General features: G+C 37.2%; 2 protein-coding genes across 6 annotated transcripts; both read right to left on the bottom strand.

The window, feature by feature from the left end:
• Window positions 1-328: 328 nt before the first annotated feature.
• Window positions 329-5,542, bottom strand: LOC125221968 (receptor-like serine/threonine-protein kinase NCRK). Of its 5 annotated transcripts, none has more exons than XM_048124329.2 (12): window positions 5,305-5,542; window positions 4,546-4,600; window positions 4,079-4,167; window positions 3,746-3,837; window positions 3,412-3,528; window positions 2,956-3,072; window positions 2,553-2,825; window positions 2,151-2,392; window positions 1,777-2,073; window positions 1,402-1,638; window positions 1,070-1,297; window positions 329-962 (listed from the first exon to the last, which is right to left on the bottom strand). In XM_048124329.2, exons 4-12 carry the CDS (start codon window positions 3,813-3,815, stop codon window positions 552-554), a joined length of 1,992 nt encoding a protein of 663 aa, XP_047980286.1. In that variant the 5' UTR covers window positions 3,816-3,837; window positions 4,079-4,167; window positions 4,546-4,600; window positions 5,305-5,542; the 3' UTR covers window positions 329-551. The 5 variants fall into 5 exon arrangements, with proteins under 5 accessions (XP_047980286.1, XP_047980283.1, XP_088913328.1 ...); XM_048124326.2 differs by having other exon boundaries at window positions 4,083-4,167; XM_089057202.1 differs by lacking the exon at window positions 5,305-5,542 and adding an exon at window positions 4,918-5,268 and having other exon boundaries at window positions 4,083-4,167.
• Window positions 5,543-6,646: 1,104 nt separating this feature from the next.
• Window positions 6,647-11,167, bottom strand: LOC125222371 (Zinc finger (C3HC4-type RING finger) family protein). The gene is made up of 2 exons (XM_048124926.2): window positions 10,711-11,167; window positions 6,647-8,809 (listed from the first exon to the last, which is right to left on the bottom strand). Exons 1-2 carry the CDS (start codon window positions 10,933-10,935, stop codon window positions 6,887-6,889), a joined length of 2,148 nt encoding a protein of 715 aa, XP_047980883.1. The 5' UTR covers window positions 10,936-11,167; the 3' UTR covers window positions 6,647-6,886.
• Between the last annotated feature and the right edge of the window lie 1,934 nt (window positions 11,168-13,101).

Genomic DNA, 13,101 nt, shown 5'->3' with positions numbered 1-13,101 from the left:
GGAAAAAACCTAACTTTTTGAAAGTTTCGTGATATTAGATGTCAATATCTCATTTTGTATTGTTTAATGTAGTAGTAATTGTTTTTATTTTAAAACAAATGTTCTTGAATTCTTGCCATTTTCAAATGGAATGTGCTCACTACTTAGGAGTTAGGTCATATACCATTTATTTTGTTGAACTTAGTTCTCCACCAAAATTTGCAATTAAAATGTGTGTTGAGTCTTTTCATTTAATTTCTAATCTGACTACTAATTTTTAAGCGTAATATAAATCAAAAACCACGTTTTTGAAGTCATCAAATCATCTTGTGTACATAAAAAAATACCATGAGCTTAAATTAATACTTTAATTAATTATATGGGTACATAAAATTACAATAAATAAGTGGAAAAATAAACTAGAATGACTGTTCCACCCATTCTCTTTCCCTCTTTCAAATGTATCCTATCACATTTTTTACAACTCATAATCAAGAAAAAAAAAAGAATAGAAATGAAAGTCATCATATTTCATAGGTATGAAATCCACCACCATTTCTTCTTTCAGTTTCTTATGTACCTGTGTATGAAATCTTGATAACATGGGACTCAATGTTTGCCAAGCAGAATGACTCCAACCGTGGCTCGGTTAAATCCACCGCCACTTCGTCACCTTGTGGGCCCCGCGAGCTTCGTCTCTTTGAGGTGTGGAACATCAGCTTCTCCACATCGGATGGCAAAGCATATGCTTCCTTCTCACTCTCCGTTAAATCCACCACCACTTCATCGTCTTGTAGGCCCTGCGAGCTTTGTCTCTTTGCGGTGAAGAACATCAGCTTCTCCACGTCGGATGGCAAAGCATCTGCTTCCTTCTCATTCCTGATGATCTCAGAAGTGATTTGTTTGATCTCTTCTGTCGAGGAGGAGGAAGCATCGTGAAGATCTCCATCACTCGTCTCTGGATTCTCACTCCTCACTCCACGCTGAAGAATCAAACACATACATAAGATTCGATAACATGTTCAAGAACAAATTAGGCTTCACTGCATACGTATTGTGATCATCAAGAGCCATGCAGATGGATGGTTACCTGGAATGCACACTGTGGCAGGTTATTCCGTTTTGATCTGTTTGGAGCGATAGTCGAAAGAATCTGGACCACTTCGCTCATGGTTGGTCGAGAATCGGGATCCAGCAGCAGGCACTCCTTTGCTAAGTAGGCCATTACCTGCATCTCTTCATCTTCAAACTTGCCTTGGAGACGCGGGTCTGGCAACTCATGTATCACTCTCTTACTGTCATGCAGACGAGCTGTTGCCTGCAATGCGATTATAATCAGTTTCCATTTTCGATCAAATTCACCTACGAGCAGACAAGCAAATGTCTATCTTGGCTATGAAATAACAAGTCCACTTTCCATACCCATATCACGAGACTTTCTGCCTCTTTGTTCGATGCCTTGTGGATAGGCTTTCGACCAGTGATGATTTCAAGGAGAACTACACCAAAACTGAAAACATCAGACTTCAGAGAAGCTCGTCCAACAATTGCATACTCGGGTGCAAAGTAACCGAAGGTCCCTTCGATTCTAGCTGGAGAACTGGAACAGCTGAGAATGCCATCATTCTGAAGGTGTTTAGCCATGCCAAGATCAGTAATCTGCAGACATAAACATTGAGTTGTCACGCATTTCAAGCTAAAACAGATGCATTAGTGCTTTGCAGTGATGCTTAATTAACTATAGCTTGTAATCATAACTTTTGTATAGTTTTGCAACCGATGAAGGACGTTCATTACCTTGGCTCTCCATCTTTCGTCTAAGAGAATGTTGGTGGATTTGACATCTCTGTGCAGTATTCTAGGCGCAGCAGCATCATGGAGATACTCCAAACCTCGTGCAGCTCCAAGAGCTATTGAAACTCGAGTATTCCAGCCCAAACATTGGCCTAGTTCCCCATCGAGACATTCCCTGAGATTACCATTGGGAATATACTCAAATACCAGTAGCCTCTCAACATTCTTCCCTTGGTGTTCCAAACAGTATCCAAGCAAAGGAACCACATGACAGTGGTGAAGTCTTGCAATTAGTTGTATCTGAGAGCAAAAAGTGGTGTCGTATTCACACCATTTTACTTACTAATTCACTTACAAACAATGGATTAGTTTAGTACCTCAGCCAGGAAAACATGTTCTGCATCCGAGCCACCTTCCGATTTCATTCTCTTGACTGCAACCGTTCTACCGTCTTTGAGATTACCACGGTAGACATGGCTGCATCCTCCAACTCCGACCAATTTAGCATCAGAAAACCTGTTTGTTGCATTTTCCAACTCAGAATATGAGAACTGTATTATCGTTCCATGCAGTGCTTTTGTTCCGCTTCTCAACAGGAATGGATTCTTGGGAATGCATCCTTTAGCCAACATAAAGACAGTAATATTTTTAGAGATATAAAAAATCATTCATGGGACCTAGTACTTCAGTTGTAGTATAATATGGAGTACTACTGAAAAATAAGTAACTAAAAGCAAAAAATTTAGTCCAGAAAAAATATTTCGAACACGGATATTTACCCAGAAAAGGTTTGGCAGAGGAATCTAGATATCCTTTGTATACTGGCATAGGAGAAGAGCCATGGCTTATCAAGTTTACAGCACTGTTACAACTTGTTAGTCTATCTGATGAAGATGAATCCCATTGAACTGGATGTTTGTCCTTTCTATAGACATGCCATAACATTAGAGCAGCCAATCCAACTGCCGCCAGGACAAGACAGACCAACAGAACTATGAAAACAACTCTGACTGGAAACCGTTTCTTTGAAGGCTCTAACTCGGATAAGGTCCCTGTAAAGACAATATGCTGGAGTATGTAAGCATGTGAAAGCACGACTTATAATGAAGATGGTTCATCGTCAAAAATGAAGAGTGCTAAAACAAGTCGCTACTGATCATATCATCAAGCTTCGAACATTACCAGCATTACAATTACACGCCGTAAAACAGCTGCTTCCATTTTTTTCACCTACTAACCTAGGTAACCCACCAGCATTGCAAATGCAAGTCCATCTATTTTCATCTGATCCTCTAGCAGCTGCATGTTAAGAAAGAAGCAGGTCAAGGGTTTAGACAGCAATTATCCAGACTGAATGTGATGTGCCTTGAATATGCATCTGTATCTAAATCAAACATTTGGTCCTTAGTTTTCGGGTTATACAACTAACTATATTCTCCAATAAAACTTGAAAATATCAACCAATGAGTGAACTATTTTTATCATTACTTCTGTATATAATACTATATCGTAGTATGTGCGACTCTCTTTGTCATGCATAAGGAACCATCAGAATGAGATATAGATAGATATTCATATCTAAAAACTAACAGCCTAGCCAATAATGGAAGAACGTAGATATAATGATAAACTGTATACCAGGGATACAATCACATGAAGAAGAGCAGTTTTCCAGGACAAAGGCCAAGATTTGTTCCCGTGCAATAGAACACGTGCATGTCCACTTGTTTGTGTCGGAATTTGTTGCCGGCCCATCTAGACAGCGTCAAAGACAGTCAGTTTGCTGCCATATACTCCTACTAAGGCACTTTAATAATGCTATACGAATCAAGAAAACTGGAAGCCATGTTATACTCCTATATTCTAGTTAATGCTGCACATATGTACAATCAAATTAATGAGTCTGCCTCGCAGCCTGGGTATAAATAAACAGTAATTTCGATATGGGCTAGTACATGTGTGTATTACTCACCAGAAAGACTCTGCTGAAACCAGAGCAAGATAATGAAACAAAGAAGTGAAATTTCCACCCGACGCCCCATGTATTCAGCACCAATAACAAAACTGAAAATTGCAGTATAAATGATAAAAATCAACAAGATATTACCAAATTCAGGATGTAGATTTCCAATTAACTGTGTTTTAGGTAAACAAATTTACTTGCACGGGTAAATAATGAGTCACTAGGAGAGTAACACGAAGCGGGAGATAAGTCAAAAAACCATGAAGGACAATGAATATTTCTAGCAGTAAATAAATACGTGTATTGTTTCATTCTAATTTAAAAATTGAAAAAAAAGCTTACTTGCATTTTGTTATCTCTCATCCAGAGGTAGATTATGCTTGATATACATCCATTAGCTCATCTCTTTAAGCCACAAGAACTTGTTTTTTCTGAACAATAAAGCATACACCATCCGCCAGGAAACATTTGTCATAACAACGTATACGGATACACTAATTGAGCAAGTTAATAACTGTCTAAGATAAACATTCTACAAATAAAACTCCAAAGTAAATATGTTATACAACACTGTGAATTAAAATTCAGTGACTCAGTTTTGTGTCAGTTTATTGAGAAGAGGTGATAAAGATCGTGAAAATGATCTATATTGATTGACTCGAAATGAAAAGAAAGCTGAAGCCAGGAAATCAGTGGAGACATTACAATCACATTTACTCTTATACTACGATGTTACTGTTAATCAAGCGTTCCAGTGTCATAATCGAAAGGTATTTAAAAGCAAAAGAAGGGCCATCCTTATTCCTTACCACTTAATATTTCGGTCGACTTCATGATAAGATGAGGTGAAAGCCAAGGGCAGACCTGCAAAGTATGTTTTCCAAGATTGTTCATATGCAGAAAGAAATCTCAACTAACAACTAAATAAAGTGAGAATATAGAAGAAAAGGATGGATTTGGCCAGAAGAAAGTCACAGTACAATACTGCATAAGATATAATATGGTCCATCAATCAAACTCGGGGAGAGCAACCACTTCTCTAACTGACAGAGACCCCTCAGCAATCATATTGAACACAGTTAGGGGGGGAAATAATACAGTGTATTAATTAACATCAGCAAAAACACTAATGTTTAGATAAGGTAATAATGGGTTCTGTGTAAAGAAAGAATAAATCAGACCTCCATGATTGAAAAAAGAATCCAATGAATTTACATCGTATTAATGGTCCAACGGTTAGGAATGACTTTGCTTCCAAGACATGTTTAGAAAGGTTGAGAGTCCACTAGTTACAGTACACATATATTAGGCTTAAATGTTTTGAATGATGGTGTGTTGAAAGAGACATGTATTGCTACCTCTTTTGTCGGTAGAATTAGAAATATGGAACAATAGACCATATATATTCAGTAAAATGCTGAAAATTATGATTTGATAATTCTAAACTATGCACATCGAAGAGTACTTTTCTGTCCAGACTGTGAAATCGAATTCAAAGTAAAGATTTTTAAGTCAGATTTAAGAGCAAAATTGATTAGATTAGTGGATAACATTGTAAACAAGCATACCTTTTGCAACGGAAGTTTGACCAGGAAATTGATAGTAGCAGAAATGTACAACTCTCTAAAGCAGCTGCGGAAAAACGCAGGAATGCAGCACAAACCTCAATTCTGCTTATAAAAATATGATCTTTCGCGTTGAGATGAGAACTCTGCAGCTCCAATCGAATGAAATTGAGAGTTGAAGCTAATTCTAGAGAGAGAGAGAGAGAGTTGTAACGGTGAAGAGGTTACAGTGCAGAAAGCCCAGTCCAGGATGAAGCGATGAACAAAAAAAAAAAAAAACTCATTACTGCCACGTGGCGTTTTGGATTTCCTGAAATTTTCAAATGCTCGAAGCGCACTCACCGCTCGGATTTTGAATTCAAGGAGCGGGGTGAATGAATCCAATCGGACGGTCCTGATCGACTGGATCTGTTGAGAGTGCACACAACATGACACGTGTCGGTCTGCCATTTGATAAAGGTTAGAAAAAAAAATTCCTACGATGGATTCCCCTTTTGTCTATGATATTGGGGATTTCCTAGCAGTGATACTGTTTGTCTGTTTCCATATTTGGAATTTCATTTATTACTATTTATTTAAATTTTCATTAGCAATGCGATTTATTTTCTTAATACTAGTAGCTAGATCTTTTGCCCCTTTTCAGGATATGAAATATTTTGCATTTACTTTTTATTTTCACAGTTCTGTATCCAATTAAAGTATCCACTTTTGTCTAAGACCACTAAACAATATTTTATGATTAACATTTTTTATTTATTAGTAATTTTTAAACGTTTAGTAGCTGGATATCAAAAATTGTCAATTAAAAAGATTCAAATTATTGGGAATTTTTTATTTTAGTCAATTCCTACTTTGGGTTTTGTTTCTTCTTTTTTTTCTGAAGTTATTTATAATAAGTTTGACCAACTTAATTACATAATTTATATTCTTGTTACGTAAGGAAAAGTACATTATTAGCTTATAAATAATATGCTACAAAACTTGAACATATAACTTCATTTTTGACAACTGTGATATTTTGGTCAATCCATTTAAAGTCAGGAGTACTAATAATTTAGTTAGATTTTAGTTTTGAATAATTTGATCAAGAATTAAAACAGAGGCGTTTTCTTTTGTTTTTGTTTGTTAAGTAGTTTACCTAACATGGATAAATTATTGTACTTAAGGTTGATTAGTTTGTGATACGTCAAAAAAAACTTAATACTACTAAAATAAGTTAATGTTACCCAAGCTTACAAATTGACCAAGTATTGGCTAAATTTTTAACTTCAAAAAGATTTGCCATGCAAAGACTCTTAAAACGAACAATATCGTACTAATCCGAACCCGAACATTACTAAATAGATGCCAGAAAAAACTCCCCCAAAATCACATTGCATGTACATTTGAAGTGAATATACCTCAATCCCAACAACAAACAAACCATTCACAATCCTTTATCCCTTTGTCCTTATTACAAGCCCCCAGCCCAAAATTTTTAACCCAGCAGAGATATCAGAATGTAAAAATGAATTAACAAATCTAAGAAGACATGAAGTTACGAGACAGTCTTAGGCTTAGCATACCAAAAAAAGAATAAATGACATCAGCTGGGATGCTGCTGCCTTGCAGGGAAAGATCTGGTTGGCCTGATTGTCGGCCGAGGCGATGGGTTACCTAGGATCATGGTCTGGGACAAGTTCACCATGTCCACCATAGATGGTGTCTGGTATGCGTGCACGACACTCCAGCTGTCTGTGGAGTCGCCTCTCGCAGTTGCCCTCTGCCAAGAATGCGAGCTCAGTCCTGACAGAACGTAGGCTCTCCCGGACGTTTCGTACGTCTGTCTGTTCGACATCCTTTCTTGCATTTCCCTCAACTCGGCATCCAGTGCAATGCATAATCTGTCACCGGCTCTTGCTGATGCGGACTCTGAGAGCTGTTTACGGCAGTTTTCTAGGATGGCGACGGCTGAAGCTAGATCACCTTCCTCTGCTGCGGATCTAGCTTCTGCCATGGCTTCAGCGGATTGGAGCCTGTTTCGCTGCTTGTCCACTTCAATTGACACCACCACTGATCCGGCTACAACGGGCCGTTGGATGGTGACCTCATTTGCAGAATCTAGTGTGACTAGATTCTTAGAGATGGGATGCTTGTACACGCATTTCACTTTGATGAGTGGCATCTCATCGCTGCTGGATTGAGTGGCTGGGATATCAGTTGTCACTAGAAAATCCCTTTCTTCTTCAGCATACAGATCTCCAACCTCAATCGTGCCTTTTCTTTTGTGAGACGCCAGAATGTTCTTGTAGCTTCCGGATTTTATACTGGTGAGTTGCAGCATTGGATCAACGCACTCGATTTCCACTCTTAATTCTTGTACAACGACGCTTAGGAGGCCCCCGATGCACTGTGCAAAGGCGTCCTGAATCACGTCCTCCACCTCTATAAAAGAAAATGTTCCACCAGAAGTTTCAGAGATGGAATGCATCGAAACTGCATCATGATCTGAGCCGAATCCGAATGCATGCACAGGAATATGAAGACCAGAGGCATTATTTCTGTGCATGGAGGCTGGGAGTAACGACTGCTGATCAGAGCGGGCGTTGCCACCAGTAGGAGAGGTGGTGGTGTACGTGTCTTGGCCATCGGATAACAGTATGATGCTGCTGACCGGATTTTTACTCTTACGCTCACTCATCACCTTGGCGCCCTTCCTGAGGCCATCAGCAATGTTCGTCCCTCCATTTGAGCTTAGGGAGTTGACTGCTTGCAGTGCTTCGTGCTTTCCAGTGTGATTCATTCTACGGAGAGGAAAGAGACGACGTGCTGTTGAGGAGAAGGCGATCACAGATAGCCTATCCGAAGGACCTAAGTTTTGGATAACGAACCCCATTGCTCGTTTAAGCAGAGCGAGCTTGGTGCCAGCCATGCTGCCACTGACATCAAGCATTGTGACAAGATCAACAGGAGCTCGAGAACCTGCTCTATCAGTCTCAGAATGTTGCATTGTCGTAGCAGTAGGCGCTTTCAGATGAATTAGGACAGAAAAATCGTCATATGATTTTGATTTTACAACAGCAGAAACTTCTGGATACGTTTTAACTTCAACTGCTCCAGTAAAGCGGTTGTCATCAGTGTGCTTACTGAATGTCCTATTGGTGGTGCCACGGGGAAAGTCACCACAAATTTCATCATCATCATCAAAGACATCAGGTTCCACAGCATGAAACATAGAAGAAACGTTCCGATTGTTATCCATTCGTGGAGAAGGGATCCGTCTCACTAACCGCGTCAAAGACTCATCCTGAGGCCAGGGCACATTGTTTATCCTATCTCCCACATGGGATTTATCAGGACTCTGGAAGGGTACCTCCTTCCATTTTGCACGGCAAACGGGACAACTTTGTCTTCCATGCTTCACATTGGATGCGATACAATGAAAATGAAACGAGTGCGAGCACTCTGCAGTGAAAATTGCATGGCCATGACCAGGTTTCATGGTTCCCAAGCATATTGCACAAATCTTCTGGAAAAATGAAGAGAAGAAAGAATTAAAATCAAATGATCAGATTACAGATGCTGGTAGAGAGTTTGTACCATAAGCACACTGCACAAATACTAATAAATCTGACAAAGAACTAATCATGCAAATCATATAGATGCATTTGAGGCCAAGCATATTAGAAGCATCTTCAAATACAGAGCTGCCAGACACCAAAGTGGTTGGTGTTGATTTGAAGTTGCTCTCTTTCACAATTAAACAATTTCAAGACAATTAGCAGAGCAGCTTGCCATAGTACTTAACACCACATCAAGAACAGAATAAATTAAACATAAAAAAATAATCTTCCCTGTCACACATCTATGCAATGGAACAAAGTTGCAAATATTTCCAAATCATGAGTTTCACATACTTCAATCGTATAACTTCCATAGATTCAAAGATCTCATTAAGGCCAAAAAGAAAATAAACCCTATAAAGTGAAGAGCATAATATTCCAATTCATTAATTAAAAATAGAAAAAAATTTAATTACAACCATTGAAGTTTTCGTCCAGTAAACATGATCATATGTTACAAGCAAGATGCATATTAAGATTCTTAGATATATCAGATCTTTATGAAAAAGAAAAAGAAATAAATCAGTTTACGCGGTTATAAAATGGTAAAAGAGATTACCACCCAATCAATAAAGTCAATCATGGATATCCAAAATAGAGCAATGTAGCAAATAGAGGTAAAGTGGACTTAACAAAACCCAAAGCCATTAACTTTTAGACTATAATAAAGGTGATAAGCAGGCTCCCAGAAATACTAATGAACTATGAAGCTTTTGAGGCATTAAAAAATTGTAAGGAATGATCCAAAGAAAAACATGTATCAAAAGAAGTAAAAATCATTAGGCACAATAAGATTTGTCATTCACTTTACAACCCTTTGGCCTTACTTTGATGGAGTTTTGTTGCATGAAAGCTCTCAATCAATGGTCAAGGTGAAGATTTGTATTTTATAAAAAGGGGTGAGAAATGGGCAAATGTATATTTGTCATGTGCGTATGTAACAGTTATGTTGCTGACCAAGAAAAGCACTTTCTTTTTCTTCTGTGAGAGAATGGCAGAATGAAAGGAAAGACTTCACTGTTGCTGCCCTTTTTGGCTTTTTACAATAAGGCCAGAATCAGCTGATTATGGACCTCAAAAAGCACACGGGATCATTTGTCACAGAGTATTTCACCAAACGATATTAATTACTACTACTCCATAACGAAGTATATTCACGGGACATGTATTGACAAAATAATACTATCAAAGAAAATAGCACATCATTTGAAAATGTATTGAAATAGTAGTTATAAAAAGGAAATAGATGAAATATAAGGGGACCTCCACCCACTTTATCTGCATCTGACTATACAGAAATTGAAAACTACACTACAACAAAGGCCTATTTTTTTTTTCTGACAGTTGATATGCATAAATTAGGCAGATTTATTAAGCTACATTATCATTATCAAATCCTATTGCTGTGCCCCACGTGATAGGTACACCCTTTAAACAAATTCAGCAACGACCCCATCACAATAAATCCACTACAATTTGTTCTGTGTTTTTGAAGAAAACTTCCTTGAGATAAGGAAAAAGGATTGTTGGAGAGTGAAACGAATATTATACTAAATGTAAAGTTGAATCTATTCACGGAAATCCCATTGCAATAATCATTCAAAATCCATGAAAAGTAAAATCCTCCAAAATTAAGCCAAATAATTAGTACTCCAGTAACAAACAAAACTTAATCATTTCCAGTAGAAAATTTAGCAAACATAAGAACAAATTCCAGATCCAAACAACATTCATCAGAAACCGACGAAAACAGTCAATGGATACGATACTCATGCACGGAAAAAAAAAACAAAAAAATCCACTTCACCTTTGAAGATTTGGAGGATTGCTTGGGCAAGCGGAGTCCAGAAGAAGACGGCGTAGGCGTAGTAGGCATTTGCACTCGGTGATCCGCCGGAGACAGTGATTCGGCGCCGGAAGGCCTCGGCGGCGGCAGCGGCTGAGACTCCTCAACCGTTCTCGGAACGTAGAGGCACGAATTCAACTTCAACCCTAGCGCAATCCTGGCTTTCATCCATTTGCTGCCGCCCATTTTCCCCCAACCGCCTCAAAATCGACAATTGAACATAAATTGAAACCGAATTTCGAGGATATCAAACGAGCATGCAGAAATTGATCCTGTTCATTGCGAAATAGGCAGCGAATTGTGCAGAAAAGAGATCGCCATGGGTGGAATTTTGTGCGCGCTTTGCTTTGTTTTCCTCTCCGGTTTTTGGGATGGGCTTTGAACACGATAACCAATGGCTTTACGTTTCGACAAATCTATATTTATATATATATAGTGATGCGTGCTTAACTGTATTTATTGAAGGAGGTGGGAGAGGGGCAAAATTGGAAACTTCTGCCATTTTATTATTCGTTGGGATTTGAAGAATTTGGCTTCAAATTTTGGGCCTTTTTGGAATGCTTGCAATCTTTTCAGATTTATAATATCAAAAACGTAAAATTCTTTAATTGGGGAAATATGGCCAAAATTTAAATATCTTTTCAGATAAATTAGGGTTTGCCGTAGGTGATCCGCTCCGGAAATCGGAGTAGCGTTTCTTGAATTTTAAGCGGAGCGGATCACCTACGGCAAACCCTAATTCATCTCCTAATACAAATATATTTTGAGTGGAGCGGAGCGTTTGTTGCGTGCTTTCAAAAATAATTTACTTAAGCTATACTATAAATTTAAATAAAATTCAGATATATTTTGAGAAATTTTAAAGCTTATTTCTTGTAGTTATTAATTTTTCAATTCGTTAATGTAATATTAGTATATTATTAGAAATTAAAAGGATATCTTCATGAGATTAAATGAAGTGTTATTTATTTTATTTTTATTTAGTGCAATAGATGTATTTAGTCATAATTTATCAGGTGTGGGGTTAGTTATACTCGGATTTTATTAATTTTTAAAATACACATTTATAATATTCCATTTTTATCCTTGAAACAAAGAGTTGCGATCACGATTGTAACTTTGGTTGTTGGTTTCTTGTACTCTCAAAGTCAAAATCAAAGTAAGTAGAAGTAGTAATTTTGTCATTATTTGCCGCAATTGGATTATACAGTGTTGGCATATTCGTTATTAGTGGAGCAATTAAGCAATTTAAAGTACTTTTAAAAGCAACAACGTATTTTGATTTTGGACTTGGAGATTATTATAAACAATCAATCGACGTCCATGGTCAAATCATTCTATTTTTACTGCCAACTTATTTCATTTTGGTCAAATATTGGAATATGAGAAGGCGACATATCAAGGCAAAAACTTCTAAATTAAAATATCGAAGAAAAATCAAATTTGTGAAAATGACTTTGGTGAGCTACCTAATTAGATAATTCGCTCAAGTATATTTCCATTTAGTTAGATGAAAATCCCACAATGTTAAAAAAGTAGGTCGTTTTGCCTGCTAATTTAATTAGTGATACTTTAGTTGCAAGAATAAGTCGTCGATTTCATAATAAATTAATTAGCTTTATTTAGTCATGCATGTAACGTTAGTCATTAATGTATAATTTCACTATTTTAATGTATTAATTTACTATTACTTTTTTAAGAATAGTTGAATGTTGGGAGTGGGTCTATTTGATTACAGTGTTCGGAATTGAACGAAAACAAATACTCCATTTGTCCCACATTTGTAGTCACTTATTGTTATGGCTCGAATTTTAAGCAAGAGTTGAAGTGTGTAATAAATGAAGTGAGATGATGGAGTTGGTTGAAGGTGGGTCCCTTTCGACTTTTGATTTTTGTTTTGATTTATTTTAATGTAGATAATGACATTTTTATGTAATTTTGGTGAAGAATGGGGTAAAATTGTATGACCAAATATGGAAAATTCTAAAAGTGACTCTTAAATGGGACGAACTTTTATGGCAAAAAGTGACTTTTAATCTGGAACGGAGAGAGTAATTAGTAATTGCTCCCAAACCAAATTGTTAGGTGTGAAGTAAATGTGGAATATATGTGAGCAAAAAAACACTCTCTTTATTGCATTAGGTAAGTAGTTGCCGTGCCGCATTTGGGATATTATTAGCTGTAAATTCGGTCAAAAATACAGATAAACAAAAATCAACTTGACATATAGTTGTAAGAAAAATATTTGTATCGATCTAAAAAAGAAATGGTTGTTGTCTAGAAAATATTGTATATATATAATCATTACGAGGACAAAAAATTAGACTATGCGAAGGAACAAAACAATTTACT

Source organism: Salvia hispanica, chromosome 1, assembly GCF_029641045.1.
Source record: "Salvia hispanica isolate PSC_SH4W2 chromosome 1, Shi_PSC_v1, whole genome shotgun sequence".
NCBI classification, from domain to species: Eukaryota; Viridiplantae; Streptophyta; class Magnoliopsida; order Lamiales; family Lamiaceae; genus Salvia; species Salvia hispanica.
Note: the sequence above shows the minus strand (reverse complement) of the source record. Positions and strands in the feature narration are given on the sequence as shown.

What these genes read in the sequence shown, in the direction of transcription:
- LOC125221968 (XM_048124326.2), bottom strand. An exon ending in CTCTGCCAAACCTTTTCTGG is followed by an intron (nt 2,393 to 2,552) that starts GTAAATATCCGT and finishes TGTTGGCTAAAG; the next exon opens with GATGCATTCCCAAGAATCCA. An exon ending in TGCCACAGTGTGCATTCCAG is followed by an intron (nt 963 to 1,069) that starts GTAACCATCCAT and finishes TTGATTCTTCAG; the next exon opens with CGTGGAGTGAGGAGTGAGAA.
- LOC125222371 (XM_048124926.2), bottom strand. Translation starts at nt 10,935, where the DNA reads ATGGGCGGCAGCAAATGGATGAAAGCCAGGATTGCGCTAGGGTTGAAG. An exon ending in AATCCTCCAAATCTTCAAAG is followed by an intron (nt 8,810 to 10,710) that starts GTGAAGTGGATT and finishes TCATTTTTCCAG; the next exon opens with AAGATTTGTGCAATATGCTT.